At 54.4% G+C, this 15,200-nt stretch overlaps 1 protein-coding gene across 1 annotated transcript in view; it reads left to right on the plus strand.

Moving 5' to 3' along the window:
- The first annotated feature begins 12,614 nt into the window (after window positions 1–12,614).
- DNAH1 (dynein axonemal heavy chain 1) overlaps window positions 12,615–15,200 on the plus strand; it is a 74,040-nt gene continuing 71,454 nt past the window's right edge. The window contains exons 1-2 of the mRNA XM_039243684.1: window positions 12,615–12,950; window positions 13,964–14,036. Coding sequence (XP_039099615.1) covers window positions 12,615–12,950; window positions 13,964–14,036 — 409 coding nt within the window. The remainder of the gene's footprint in view (window positions 12,951–13,963; window positions 14,037–15,200) is intronic.

Here is a 15,200-nt window from a genome sequence, read left to right on the forward strand (position 1 = left end):
TGGTTCACTGGTTGGCTGTAGGGGTGGGGAAAGAAGAGCCTTGGGCTCCCTGAGGAAGGGCTTTGGGAGTGGGGTTGGGTTCTGAGACCCCCACAGGGTTGGGACTAGGGTGAGGCAAGTGAAGGGTCTAGGGTGCAAAATTGGGGGTATTCATCCCCCCATCTGTGCCCTGTCCTTCTGAAATTTCTCACTAAGGATGTGGAAGCCACCTCTAGGGATGGGGCAAGAAGGATAATTCTGGACACGGTGTCCCCTCTGTCTTTTTTTTTTTTTTTTTTAAAGGGTATAAACATTTTTTTAAATGTTTATTTTTGAGAGGCTGGGAGGGGCAGAGAGAGAGAGGGACAGAGGATCTGAAGCAGGCCCTGTGCTGACAGCAGAGAGCCTGATGCAGGGCTGGAAACCATGAACCGTGAGAGCAAAATCATGACCTGAGCCTAAGTCAAAGCTTCACCAACTGAGCCATCCAGGGGTCCCTCCCTGCTCTGTCCTTTAATCCCTACTTGGGAGATGCTGCCTTCTCTGTACCCTCCAGGGCTGGAGTGGGGCCAGGATTGACACGTTAGGGTCTTATATCCTCTGGACATCTACTCCATTTACATTCTGATGCAAGATGACAAGTACCCCATCCAGCTTCTTCCTGCATGCCTCTTAGGACAGGAAGCTCCCTGCCACCTGGGCACCTAGTCCCCTGGCTCCAGCCATTATAAAAAATGTTTTACCCTGATTCCCCAAACCTGGAGGTTTGCAGTGTCTTCTACCTAATAGTGGCCTCCTTGGCTCTGCCTCTGACCCTTTCCCACCCCTCTGGTGGGTCTGCTGATCCCCTTTCCCAAGACAGCTTAGCCTCTCTGAGCATCAATATCCCTATCTGTGAAAGGAGAGATAATACTAGTCACAACCTCCTAGGGTTGGTGTGAGGATTAATGACCTGATGTGCATAAACCTCAAGACACACACTAATTCCTCAATAATGGGTGACTCACTGATAACAACTGAATAACTACACAGGTGGACACTGTCCTCCTCCTGGTGTGGGCTGCCCAGTGCTGTAGCCTCAGCCTAGGCCCCAGAACTCACTTGTTGGCCTCAGGCAGCAGGCTCTGCTGTAACCCTCTCACATCCAGCACAGACACAGAGCTAATCCCAGAGGACGATGTTCATGGGGAAGAGGGAGTAACATTTTCATGGGGTGACCAAGTGGTGCTGAGGTATGGGTCTGCCCTGCTGGTTTGAATTGGTTCTCTGCTCAGTATTCACTCCCACCGCAGGAGCAGCCTTGGCGCCTCGCCTCCGGCCCCCTTCTCCTCAAGTCTCTCGGGGACAAGGGGTGTCTGAGAAGGAGGGATGCAGACCTACCCTGATGGAGGTGTCTGCCAATAGGCATCTCTGGGGCACATCACTAGACCCCCGTCGTGTCTGTGGGGCTGTCCTGGTGGAGAGGGTGCTCCTGAGCCTGAGGCCACTTGCAGAGCCCGGGATCCCACAGATGGGGGCAGTCCCTACGGAAGCTCATTCCAAATAGGCACAGTTGTGCGGATCATTACCAGGCTCCTGGCGGGAAACTGAAGTGTGGGAAGCCTGGGGCAGGAATCCCTGACTCCCTCCAAGAGTCAGAAAAGCCAGCCCAGGACGGAAGGACAAGCGGTCCCGTAGCCTAGTCCCTAAAGCCATCCTGTGGCCCCCTTCTGTGCTGTCTCATTCCAGGAGCCGTGTGCTCTCTGCCTCGGCTCAGGGGCTGGTTCCTTGCTGAGGAACAGAGCTTGTCTCAGGGCACTCCTTCAGATTTAAGGCCGCGGTGATTGTGCTCACTAGCTCCTGGTGACCCAGGAGCTCTGGTTTCCGGTCTGAGGGGCAAGAGCACCAATGAGGACAAACCAAGGGTGCAGAGGTCTGGGGCAGGGGGTGTGGTGCAGAGATGCCAGGTGCTGGGGGGCCAGCGGCGATTCTGGGAGAGCAGGGGATGTGGGGTGTTTGTGAGGCTGGGAAGGAGCTGGCTTTGGGCCGGGTGGGCCTGGTTCGTTTTCACCCTGGCTGGAGAAGGGAGAGCTTGCTGATATTTTTACAGACTGGGGGCTCCAAGAGAAGAAGGGATATGGCCAAAGTCACGTGGCGGGTGGGACCTGGGCCACCACAGCCTGCTCCCACCCGTGCCAAATCCTGGTGGCTAGGTTCCTCCCTATGGGATGCGTCAGAGGAGGGACTACGTAGCCTCCTGGGCTCAGTTTTATTTGGTTGAGGAGCCTGCCTTGGGCGTCCTGCGTCCCCCCAGGAGGTCTTGCTTATTGTGGCCTGACCTAGGCCAAGGCCCAGCTTTGCTCTGTGCCTTGGTTTCCCCCAGTTGTACAGGGGAGTTCAGAAACTGAGGTTTGGCCTGTACTCTTTTGCGTCTCCTCACAGCGCACAGGGGAGACAGGTGGGTCCACAGCTCTGTACAGAGAGGGGACAGGAATGCCTGGGGCCCAGCTCACCCCCAGGCCTGTAGATCCAGCTCTGAGGGTGTGCTCAGCAGCCAGGAGAGGAAGCTGCAGGGGCTGCCCGAAAAGCCCAGGGTTTCTGGTATCTGGTGTTCTTTAACCTGCCCTCCAGCCCCCTCTGCCTTGGGTTCCCGGCTCCACCCCAGCCCCAGCTGAGTGCATCCTGAGGCAAGGCTCTCCCCACCCCTGCTAATTATGGCTGGTCACAAAAGCTGGACCGTGACCAGACAAAGGGACAGGGATGAAAGTGCTGGTTGTCATGGCAACCCCGAGAGTTGCTGAGAACCGGGGAGGGGCTTGGCTGTGTGCCTGAGCCCAGGCATCTGGATGACCTCTGAGCGTAAGCCAGGGTGGCCCAGGGGCTCATAGGGATTTCCCCTCCCATTCTGGGCCCACCAGGACTGGGCGTACAATGGCAACTTCACCCCCTCCATGGCAGCACCTGCTCCCTGGGCCTCCCCCAGTGGCCCCATTATCCTGCACCTGCTGCCCCCATCCCACACCTGCTCCCCAGCCCAGGCGCCCTTCCCAAGGTCCTCTCTGCCCATCTCCAGGCCCAGCTGCCTGCTCTGAGGGCCAGCCAAGAGGGGCAGTGGAAGCAAGAGGGGTCGCAGGGAGGACCCTGGGCAAGGGTGGAGGGTCCAGCTGCCAAGCCAGCTCTGCCTGACTAGCAGTACATGTGCTCCTGACAAGACCTCCTTCAGGGCCTCAGTTTCCTCACCCGTAAAATGGGAACAGCCATTCCTGCCCTCAGGGCCTACCAAGAGTCAGTTTATTTCTGCTTGGAAGGAGATCTGAGGCCAGAATGTTGCCAGAGCTGGGTCAGGACAGACAGTGAGGTTGGAAAGAGAAGAAGGAAAGGGTCATCTTGGGTCATATTCTCAGGGCCATCTCTGTTAGACCACTTGGAGACCTGAATGTCTTCCTGCACACTTTAAGGGTCACAGTTCAGAGCAGGAGAGGGCATTTTCCAGGAGAGCCTCAGAGGTCGAGGGGATCTGGGCAGGGACCCCATCAGTACCAGGTTCTTGAGTGGCCCATCAGGAGTACTAAAGGATGCCCTTCCACAACAGGGAGAGTGCGTACCCCCAGCAGATGGCCCGAGGGGCCTCGCCCTCCAGTAGTTCAGTCCAGGTGAGGAAATGAGACCCTAGGAACTACAGTTTCTGGCTGTCTGGTATCCCACCACCAGAGGGAGGCATGGAGAGAGAGAGCAGGAGGCGTGGGGTGCCCACCAATGCCCCAACTGCTCCTGGAAAGGGATGGGGATTCCCATGGCGACTGTTTTTTTTTCTTGTGGCTCACATTCTAGTGGCTCCCTACACCCTATGGGACAGACCCAGTTTCCCCTCATACTTGGCTGTAACCTTGGGTGAGGCCCTTCCCTTCCACCTCCGTTTACCCACCTGGAGTGTAGCAGATTTCCAAGGAGGTGGTCAGCTCCAGCTGCTGCTCCAGCTGCTGCCCCAGCTGTTTGAAAGACCCCCAAGCCATCCTGGCCGCAGATGGCCACCCCATCTCTCTGATGAGGAATTTCCTCTCTTGAGCAAACTATCCTTACTGACTTGTCTGGAATTTCTTTCTTTTTTTTTAATTTTTAAAATGTTGTATTTATTTTTGAGACAGAGAGAGACAGAGTACAAGTGGGGGAGCGGGCAGGGAGAAAGGGGGAGACAGAATCTGAAGCAGGCTCCAGGCTTTGAGCTATCAGCGCAGAGCCTGATGCAGAGCCTGACGTGGGACTTGAACCCGTGAACCGCGAGATCATGACCTGAGCTAAAGTCAGACGCTCAACCAACTGAGCCACCCAGGTGCCCCTCTTTTTTTTTTTTTTTTTTTAATGTTTATTTGTTTTGAAAGACAGAGTACATGTGCAGGGAAGGGGCAGAAAGAGAGAGAATACGAAGTAGACTCTGCATGGCCAGCATAGAGCCTGACATGGAGCTTGAACTCTCGAACCATGAGGTCATGACCTGAGCCAAGATCATGAGTCATATGCTTAACTGCTTAACTGACTGAGCCATCAGGTGCCCTGACCTGTTTGGAATTTCTTACATACTCCCAGAAGTGTGACGGGGGGAAAGCTTCTGCCAGGGAGGGAGGCATCTGGGGCAGCACAACAGTCCTGGTGTCCCTCAGACCATTCTGTACAGGTGGTTGGCAAGTTTAGTGGACTCCATGGTGCAGATGGAAAAACTGAGGCCTAGTAAGGGAAGAGACTTGCCCAGTGAGTCAGCAGCAGAACCCAGGCCTACTGCCCTGTCCATAGAACTTTCTAGGGGTGGGTCAGAATGGTTGTCTGGTCCCCAGACTCAGTAAACTCAGGCTCCCTGGAGGAGGGGGGTGGGGGCACTTGGTGGGTCATGGAGCCGAGATGATGAGGCCATCCCCAGTCTGTCAAGAGATCATTAAGTCTGCTCAGTGAGTTCCTTGGGGCCAAGGGAAACCAGAGGTACTCACAGCCTAGTTGTGACAAACAGCTCCCTGTGTGTCTCCTCAGGGCCCCATGGAAATGTTCTGTGGAAGATATCACTGTCTGGGGTCTATCACTGGGACCCCCTCCTGGCCCCTGCTCCTGGAGGGCAGAAACTCAGCATCCTGGACCCTGTTGTGGGGGCATGGTCTGGAATTTCGGGTCAGAGGGAGGTAGACTGGGGAGAGGGTATGAAGGTGGGATTGGTACCGCTGGTCAGTGGTCACCACCTCTGGGTCGGTGGCTCTCATGTGCATTACTCTGTTTCCTTTTCACCTCCCTAAGGGTTCTTCCAGGACTGATGGATTGGCAGGGCCACCAGGAAAAGCAGCACTCCCCCTCCCCACCATTCCTGCTGTTTAAACCCGCCCTTCAGTTGGATGACACAGCAGTGACCAATGTATGGCTGCCTATCAAGTGGTACTGACTGTGGTCCTTGGGGGGCCCTGAATAGAGTATAAGCATGTTCTATGGGCTGAAGCAATCAGGGAGGGCTTCCTGAGGAGGTGTGGCCTGAGATGGGATGGGAAGTTGTAGAAAAGCTGAGAGGGAGGAAATTCTAACTAGGAAGCTCCACGTGAGTACAGGTGGGAATGGCTTTGGGTTAGGGGCTAGGATAAGGCGTCCGCATTCACGGGCCAGGGGTCCTCAACCTTCCAGTCTCCTGGGAACTCCTACTCCTCCCTGAAGTCTCAGCGGCTAAGGTCTTGTCTGTCAAGCTGACCTCATAGATCAAAGGAAAATTAATTTGTCTCCATTTTTATTCATCAAAGAACGTGCTGGTCAGAGATGCTGAAGCGAGCTGGCCGATGGCAGAGAAGGGGAGGGTCAGAGACGGCCTAGGGAGAGTGGTTAAACCCAGATCTTACCTAGCCCTCTGACAGCCCCCATGCCTGTGACTCGTTTCTCGTAGCAGCTCAGAGCCCCTGGCCTAGAAAACCAGAGGAAGATCTTGGGGGCCCAAGAGGCTGGCTGGGGTCAGGTGGGGGAGTGGATAGTTCCAGCCATACTGTCTGGATGTCTGTCGCCTTCAGTTCCAGCTGGCCAGCCACGTGAAGGGCTCATTCTGCTGCCTATTCACATGGGGCTTTCATCTCCGCAGCCAGTGAAGCATCGCTCCCAGCTTCAGCACTGCCAGCAGGAAGGCACAGGGGAGGGGGAGCCCAGGTCTGCCATGCCCTCAGACCTCTAGCCCAAAAGGCATGAGCCTGGGGGCCCTAAACAGCATGGCTGCCCAAGCCCTAAGCTTCCAGGCTACCAGCAATGGGCAGAGGACCCCCCACTCACAAGCTCTTGCAGAACCCAGTCTTTCCTATTTCAACAAGAGCAAGGCTGGCTTCCCTTCCAGCCCATACAGAGCAAAAGACTGCCCTCCTATCACAGGATGGGTGGGATCCCATGGTGGGGTCATGGCTCAGCCCCTACTCCTCCCTCAGGGAACAAGTAGGTATGGTGGCCTCCAGGGTAGGACAGGAAGAGCAAAGCCTGAACCCATGCTCAACCATTGGAGAAGATGAAGGCATTAAACAGTGGACACTGGAGACCCAAGAGAGCAGGGACTGGCCCCAGTGTCCTGCCAGGGAGGGAGGGAGTCGGTCATACCCACTGTCCACACTTACAGAGGGGCAAAGTCGAGGCGGCAGGACTGCTGGGAGAGGCCGACCCACTGGCTCCCACCCCCCAGGTGAGGGATGCAGCAGTGACTGTCTCACGGTGGGGAGTGAGTGGATCTGTGGGCTGGACCTTCTGAGAGTAGACCCTTCCTGCAGTAGCCTATCCATCTGTCTGGCAGCCATGGCCCCTGTGATGTCATCGACCCACTGCGTTGCTTGGCAACTTTCCAGGATTAGCACTCTGCCCCTGTCATCCCTGACGTCCCACCATGGGCTGATGTTGCCCTGGCAACCCGGATGGGTACTGCAGCTTTTTGGACAGCTATACCCAGTGTGGGGAGTGCCAGGAAAAAGCCGAGAGGCAGGTGCCTCTCTCTATGCCAAATGGGGTGCACAGACTATCCCCAGACCCACAAAGGAGCCAGGCTGCCCTAAACAGAGCTTTGAGGGTCTTCATCTCCTTGAAGAGCTTTGGTCACCTTTGCCTCCAATCCCCCTCATACCTTTTCCTTTCTTCCACAGTGGTCAGTAAGCACCTACTGTGTGAATGCCAACAAGAAAAGCAAATAACACTACAGTTTGGGCTTAGGGAAAGTTGAAGGATGAATAGGAGTTGGCCAGGAGCAGGAGTTGGTGGAGAGAGGTGTTCTGGATAGAGGACGCAGAAACCTGTACAAAGGCCAAATCACCGTCTCCAGCCACAGCTTATACTCAGCCTCTGGGCTCCTCATGGCCTGGCCTTTCTGGCTTTCTCTTTCAACAGGCATTTTAAGGCAGGAACCAGTTTAAATCTGAATGCTTAGTGCCCAGCACTGACTTGACACTAAGCCAGTGTAACTAAAATGTCAAATAAAATTGGACATTTGTCTAATAAACCTCAGGTCCTCTTAACCACCCCCCCCGACACCAACCTGCCTTTCGAAGCCTCAGTTTCCCCATCTATGAAATGGGACCAACATGGAGAAAGCTCTCTGGGTAAGGGTTCTCAGGTTGAGGTGGGATGGTTTTTTAATTTTTCTTTGGTTTGTAACCCACCTCTTGCCCTGACCCCTCCCGCCCCCAAATGTTTAATTAAGACTAGTGCAGTGGACATCTGTAAACGTTCACATTTCTCAGTTGTTAGTATTGGACCACTTTTGCTTCATCTCCTCTCTAATCTATACTTATCTGTATATAAATTTAGCCAAACCATTTGAAAGGAAGTCACAGCAGCGGACATCCTGACATTTGTCCTGAAATTTTACAGCCCACATCAGTTAAGACAAGGACAGTCTCCTATACAACCACAATGCCATTTTTCACATCTAAGAAAATTAACAAAAATTCAATATCCAGGACAGACAGGAGGATCAAAGCCTGAACTCACGCCAGGTCCTTGGAGCAGATGGGCGCCTGAGGCCAAAGATGGGGGGCAGGAGCACCCACTGCCCACCCTGAGGAGGCTGAGGTGCAACCTGGTGTGTGTGTGTGTGTGTGTGTGTGTGTGTGTAAGCTGAGCCTCCAGAAAACAGAAGCAGCCCAGGATTTGTGTGTGTGTGTATGTGTGTGTGTGTGTGTGTGTGTGTGTGTGTGTGTGTAAGCTGAACCTCCAGAGAACAGAAGCGACCCTATTCGCAGCGACCTGACCATCTGGCCTGCAGCTGTGGCTTAGATATGAACTTCCTCAATTATTACCCCCAAATTATTCACATAACTTTACTTTTTATTTTATTTATTTATTTTTACCAGGATTCAACCAAAGTCCTCACACAGCGTTTGGCTGTTTTGTCTCTTTACTCTAGAACAGTCAGGGAGGGGAGACAAGTAATGGAGCCTGGGTTTGACAGCCTAGAGGGCGGCCACTGTCCCCATTCCGCTCAGGAAAGCCAGGAGCACAGGGCAGAGGAACCAAATCCCAGCATGAGTGTCGGGCGAGGGGGCTTGAAGACCCGGGAGAGTTCGGGGGCGGAAGTCCCGCCCGCCGCGCGGATGGTCCCGCCCCTTAGCAACAGGCCCAGCGTCCCTCCCTAGAGACGGGCCACCAGATTGCCCTCTGCTCGTTGGAGCCGGTAAGTCGGTGGCGAGGGATGGCAGGGCGAGCAGGGGCAGGGGCACCTCGATAAGGCACAGAGGGCGAGTGGACGGGAAGGAGGACGCCCTCCCGGCCCAGGGTGCACATTCCCGTCTCCGACTACGCACTCAGTTTTCTGAACCTTGGCCAGGGGGAAGGGAGTGGGGGCGGGGGGGGGGGCGGGACGCACTTTTAAACAACCTTGCATTTAAGTCCTGTACTTACTAGACTGGCTTTTGCCCTTCCCCCCACACGCCGAGAATGTAGCCACAACTCCCCGCCCTGTGGAAGGCCCCTGCAGGCAAGGAGCCAACGTCCTCAACGGCCACGCAGCCAGTCCCTCTCCTGATGCCACCTGCAGTCAGTCTCCTTAGTCCTCTGTGTCCCTATCTGTAAGTCCGCAGAGTACCGCTGTCCCTATCTCACAGACTCGTTACAGACATTAGCTTTCTTTCCTTCCTCACTTCCTTCACTCATGAAATCATTTGGCAAACACGTTCTAGGCACCTACTGTGTGCCAAGCCTGTGCCAGTTCTGTGCTAGGTGCCGAGGTTCCAGAGACCAATGTCACCCCAAAATTCCTGCATTTGCAGCTCTCATGATCACCTGGCAGGGAGGATAGATGTGCACATACAATACAGGGAGGTGTTCAGTGAAGGGAAGAGCCTCAGACAGCTGTGGGAGTACGGAGGGGCTCACGTTAGGTGAGTACTCCAAAAAGGTGGAGAGAACCCCACGCCTGTCTGGGTTATTATCATCTTCAGTAGTGTTTGCCAGGTAACCCTAACAAGGGAAGAGACTTCAAAAATTCTTTAATCCACCGATCTGTTAGATGACACCTTACACAGAACCTGGTATGTGAAACAGATACAGGGTCTTTATTGAATCCAGGGTTGGGTGACTCCGAAGTTCTTCTGCTTTGGCCCTCCTCCCCACAAGCACTCACTTTGCAGAGCCTCAGGGCTCTTTGGCGCACAGTTTGAGAACCACTGTGGTGTTGCTTAGGAACATGGACCTCTGGGTAGCCAGAAGTGAAGACCTCAGTTTCCATTCTGGTTCTGTCAGTTCCTGGCTGTGTATCCTTTGCAAGTTTCTTGACTTCGCTGGACCTTCCTTGTCTGTGGTTTGGTGGTGGTAGTAGTACTTGTGAGGATCAAAAACCCTTCTTCATTTGTGTCCATCCTGCCAGTGCCTGGTGGGTGGTTGGGTCACATGGGGTTGAATGTCACTGAATCCAACCTCAAGCTTCCTCCAATTCAAGCTATTAGGACTCCCAGGTGATCTGACTGGGGAGGAAGAATGCCTCGGATTTAAATTCCATCTGTGCCACTTGCTGGCTATCTGAACTTGCACAGGTCCCTTAACCTCTCTGAACCTCATTTTCCCCATCTCTGAGGAATTAGGATGATGTCAGTTCTCACCTCAGAGGTTTGAATGAGATGTTGCACAAACTACATGTAAGCCCCTAATAGCATTCACTGTTCTGACACTGTGTCTGCTGAGCTACTCCTGCCATCTTACTGGTCAGTTTCCTTGTGTAATAGGGGAGAGTGCCCAGAGTGAGAGGCAGAGGCTTACTGGTAACCATGTGCTCACCCTCTTTCCAGCCATGCTCTTTCCCACATAGAGTCAGCCACCACCCGTGGGGCTGATAGGAGACAGAGGTGGGTCTGTCTGTGTATCTGCGCACAGGTTCCCAGAGCTGGGGTGGGATGGGAAGGGAGCCGTGGATCTTTGTAAAGGGCTGAGGGATGGAGGAAAGACAGGATTCTGAGTCTGCAGCTCGCTCTCATGCCTTCCTTCCTGGGACGAGCTTGTATGGATCCTCCACTGCCAAACTGCTCGGAAGGAGTGGGCTCACAGGAGAAAGAATCCCCCAACACAGCCTCCTTTTGCCTATAGTAACACTACTTTCCTGGACATTTCTGCAAATGTCATCTTGGCCGAGCCTGATGAACCTCAGCTCAGCAGCCAAACATATTCAAGCACTTTGAGAGCTGGGGAAACCAGGGAGCGGGATGCCCTCCTGTGGAGTGGGGATCCCCACCTCTCTAAGAAACTGCTCTGTTTAGTGATTTTGTTCAAAGATGAGCAGACCTCTTTGGGTTTGCAGCCATGACGGGGCTGATCCCCAGTGGGTCCTTTATCCGTTAGGGTGCTCTGGGAAGGGCTGGTGACTGTCAGGCGGGTAGGCCAGACTCAACATTGTTTTCAGGACCTGCCCCAGGAGGTGGCTGGCCACCAGGGAGTGGATTCAGGGAGCCGAGTTCTCGTAGGACGCCCCTGACTGGCTAGAAACTGGCCAGCCTTTGGGCTCAGAGTTTAGGGCTTCCTGCCAGAGCCCCATCTGCCCTTCATGGGCCCTAAAGTGGTCTTGCCAACTCACCACCTCCTTCTTAGAAATGGACTCAGTACCTCAGACTGCTTCAGCACTGCTGAGTAGCTTTGATCCAGACAGTCCCGGCTACCCACCCTGCCTTTCATTCAGGTCAATCCAGACAGGATTCCCCTGCAGTGATCCAACGGGGCTGCCTACACCAGCCAAGCATACCTAAAATGGAGACAATCGGGCACGAAGCACCCAGCCAACAGAGGCCTGTGCTGCAAACTCCTGGCTGCCTTGTCCTCGTGTGCAGGCGCTGGGAAGTGGGATGGGGCGGGGGGAGGATGTTGCTTGGGTCAGGGTATCCTTTTGTTAAGCTACCCTCTCTCTCTCTCTTTTTAAAACATTTTTTAACATTTATTTATTTATTTATTTATTTATTTTAAATATAATTTACTGTCAAGTTGCCTAGCATACAGTGTATACAGTGTGCTCTTGGTTTTGGGGGTAGATTCTGTGGTTCATCACTTACATATAACACCCAGTGCTCATCCCAATAAGTGCCCTCCTCAATGCCCATCACCCATTTTCCCCTCTCCCCTGCATCCCCCCTCCCATCAACAACCCTCCATTTGTTCTCTGTAGTTAAGAGTCTCTTATGGTTTGCCTCCCTCCCTCTCTGTAACAAGATACCCTCTCTTTTTAACTGACATTGTATTGAGATAATTGTAGACTCACTCCCTTTTTATTTTTGTACCAGCATTACATGAAAACCTCTTCATCACCATACCCTTGTCCAATTTCTTATAACTCTCCCTTGACCAAATATTTCCCCCAGTGATGCGTTTTGAGGTAGCCAAAAGCAACAGTGGCCTGGCAAGGGCTTGCTCACCCGCGGTAAAAGTTCTGCAAACCTGTGCCCCTGGGATGGTGGATGTGCCTGCAACCCCGTGGTGCATGTGCTGTTCCTGCTGGGGAGACAGGAGGGGATGCACTGTGTGAGCTGAGCTGACCCTGAGAGCCAGGGTGGCTGAATATCCTTCCGTAGCTGGCGGCGGGATCTGTGGGTCATGGGAAGGTCAGGATCCCTCCGGGGAGACCCTTTAGTCCTCTGGCTCCTAGGTTATGGTGTGGGGCAGGCAGAGGTGGGGGAGACAGTGTGTGGCCCAGCGCCCCACGCTGGGGAGAGACAGGGCCGTCCAGCTGGGCTGGGGGCCCAGGGCTGCCTCCTGCTGAAAGTCGTATTGGGGAAAACCAAACAGGGCCCTTGACTGAGTGAAATATGGGCCTCCTTCCTTGTCTCATTTGTGAGAAACTGGGCCTTGCTGCCTCACCTGGAGGAGAGGGGTGAGCAGATGCAGAAGGCACACTGGAGTGGGGGCATCTGCAGAGCTTCCCTGACTCTCCTCACCCAGGCCCTGACTCTGGGGGCTCATTTCTCACATGCAACATCCAAGGAAGGCCCTGCTGTCTCTTGGTGGGACCTGCCTGGCACTGCATGTCTGTCCAGATTAGGAGACCACTCCCTCCCTCTCCCACCCCTTGTGTGGCAAGCTGTGGCTGGTTGCAGGATATGGATGAGGCATCCCTGTGCCCCGGCGCCCCTGAAGCCTGAACAGAAGCCAGCAAGGGCCCAGTGATGCCAGTATCTTCTCCTAGGAGCGCCCCAAGAAGCAGCATGGAGCAGCCGAACAGAAAAGGCTTCAGCCCAGAAAGGACCCCTCAGATCCCCGAGTGCAGCCGTACTCCTGTAGGCCAAGAGTGTAGCCTGAAGAGGACACAGCCAGACCTAGAGTATAACCTGGGGAAGATTCTTCTGGGACAAGATTTTGGGTCCAAGGCTCTAAGCCCTGACCCCAATGCCCTGCCTTTACCTCTGCCCCCATCCGTGCTCTCAGACTTGGGGCAACCCCGGAAGTTGCCCCTGGCAGGCACTGAGAAGAAGTACCCCCTGATGAAGCAGCGTGGGTTCTACTCTGACATGCTCAGCCCTGGAAGTTTGGATCAAATGGGGGTGAGTGTGGTAGCTGTCCCCTACCAAGCCCAAGCCCTCCTTATGGGTTCTAGTCACCTTTCCTTCCATCCATCTCTCAGACCATCAGTCCATTTGTTCATTTATCCATCTAGCCATCTGTCTGTCTAATAATTTGTCTATCCATCCATCCACCCACCATCTACCCACCTATCCATCCTTCTGCCCATCTATCCATCTGTCCTCCCATCCATTTGTCCATTCATTCAACAATTCGTTACTGAGTATCTCTTATGTGACAGGCCCTGGACTACACGGTGGTGACAGTGAGGATAAGATATCCATGTCCCTATTGTCATGGGGCAATGGCTTTGGTGGGGAAGTCATCCCCCAGCTCTGATTGGGGAGGGAGTCTTTGGACAAAGTGGCATCCTATGTGTTTACTGGTTGGCTGGCGGGAGGTGGAGGGGATGTTCCAGGCAGGGCAACAGATGGTACAGAGGCTTGGCGACCCTAACGGGCCATGGCCTGTGTAGAGAAGGAGGAGAGCATGTGAGAGGGCAGATGGAGGCTTGGGGTAAGGGGGCAATGGACAGGGGATGACTTGGGGAGAGTTCAAAGAGCCCTGTAGTCCTGGAAAGCCTTAGGAAAGTTCTAGCTAGAATAGGCCAAGAGAAATAGGGCAAGGATCCACGGATCTCCACGATGTTGGGGGTGTCAGAGTCGCCCTTGGTGGGGGAGACACGCACAGAGATACCTGCTGGGGTTGTGGTCCCTTCATCTAGTGGCTCAGCCCCTGGACACAGCAGCAGTATCCTCCGAGTGAGGAGGGCGCTGTGCAGGATCAGAAGGGGATGAGGCCAGGGGTGTCCCGAGTGGCTGGAGCATGTTGCCCACTATGGCCTCTGAATGAGGAATTGTGGAAACTCACTGTTCTACCCGATTCTCCTGTTCCCTTGTGGGCTTGGGGGAGACACTTGGCCTTGTGGTCCCTCCCTGGTCCTGCCTGTCCCCAGGATGTCTATACCCCTCAGAGCTCTGGGATTTGGTTTTAGGAGGTATGCCGTGGTCCCTGCATGAACCAAGATCTCCTGCGGCAGGCCGACCTTGACAAGTTTACTCCAAAAGGTCAGTGCCTAGAAGGGCAGGGTGGATGAATGGGTGCATTTAGAAGCAGGACCTCTGGTCTTAGATTGTTTCTTCTTGGCTCGGGATCTCAGTTTCCTCAGCTATAAAAAGGGGATAATAAGATGTAAGGTGCTTTGCAAGCTAATGGTTAGTGCTCAGTGAACCACAGCTTATGTTCCTCTTAGCTGAGCTGTGACAAGGGCACCACTGTGAGCGGGACTTCTGAGGGCCAGGGCATCGGTTCTCTGCCCAGCTGAGAACACTAGGGTTTTCACATGTGTACGTTACATTTTCTACCTCCCCTGGTACAAGAGCTTGGAGGAGGCTAGGGCTGTGTCTTGAGATTTCCCTGCTGGGACACCAGCGTCTAGAATAGGGCCTGGCATGGGAAGGTGCCCAGAAGGTCTCTGCTAAAGAGGGGAATGAAGACTTTCCTCTCAGGCTCTGCACTGAGTCCTGTAAGGTTTGGGGCAGGTCTGCAGAGTGTGGGACAGTCTCCAGTGGCAGAGGGGAGATAGGTTGGCTCCAGGAGAGGCAGCAAGGTAGGCGGGCCCTGAGTGAGGAATTGGGTAGGGGCCCTCCCACCTGGCTGGCAGATAGGATACCCTCTTAGATCAGGCTCAGAAGTCTCAGCTGTCTGCCTCTCCTCCCCAGCCCCAGGAGAGGCCTGGCTCCTTGCTGGCCCTGCCCAGATTAGTCTTTTCAGTGCCCATGGACCTTGTGGGGTCTGTGAAGCCCTAGAAGTAGCCCAGGAAATATCACATGTACGCGCATTTGTGCAGTGAGCTGAGGATCCAGTCTATTGGGCTGTACCGTCTCACAGACATCTGTGGCCCAGAAAATGCTTACAGAGCACAGATCTAAGGGCTGTGGGGTGCTCCCACCATCCACAGTGGGGTGGGGTGGGGATGCTCGGCAGCTCTGCATCTCCACCCACCTGAGGAAAAGCAGGACCAAAACATACCCCCTGGGGGCCCTTGTCCTTCTAGGCTTGCACTCCCTTAGGTACCTGGTGCCAAACCTGGCTTCTCGTGGCCACTGCCAGCCACAGGCAAGCTCTGAGCTTCCCTTGCCCTGGGGTGTGCATATCCGGTACCTAGCACTTTGTCTCGGGGTGTATTGGGCTCTGGCCTGAGCCCCTGCCACTCCTGCCTCTGCCTCTGC

Source organism: Hyaena hyaena, unplaced genomic scaffold, assembly GCF_003009895.1.
Source record: "Hyaena hyaena isolate Hyena2069 unplaced genomic scaffold, ASM300989v1 scaffold_231, whole genome shotgun sequence".
Taxonomy (NCBI): domain Eukaryota; kingdom Metazoa; phylum Chordata; class Mammalia; order Carnivora; family Hyaenidae; genus Hyaena; species Hyaena hyaena.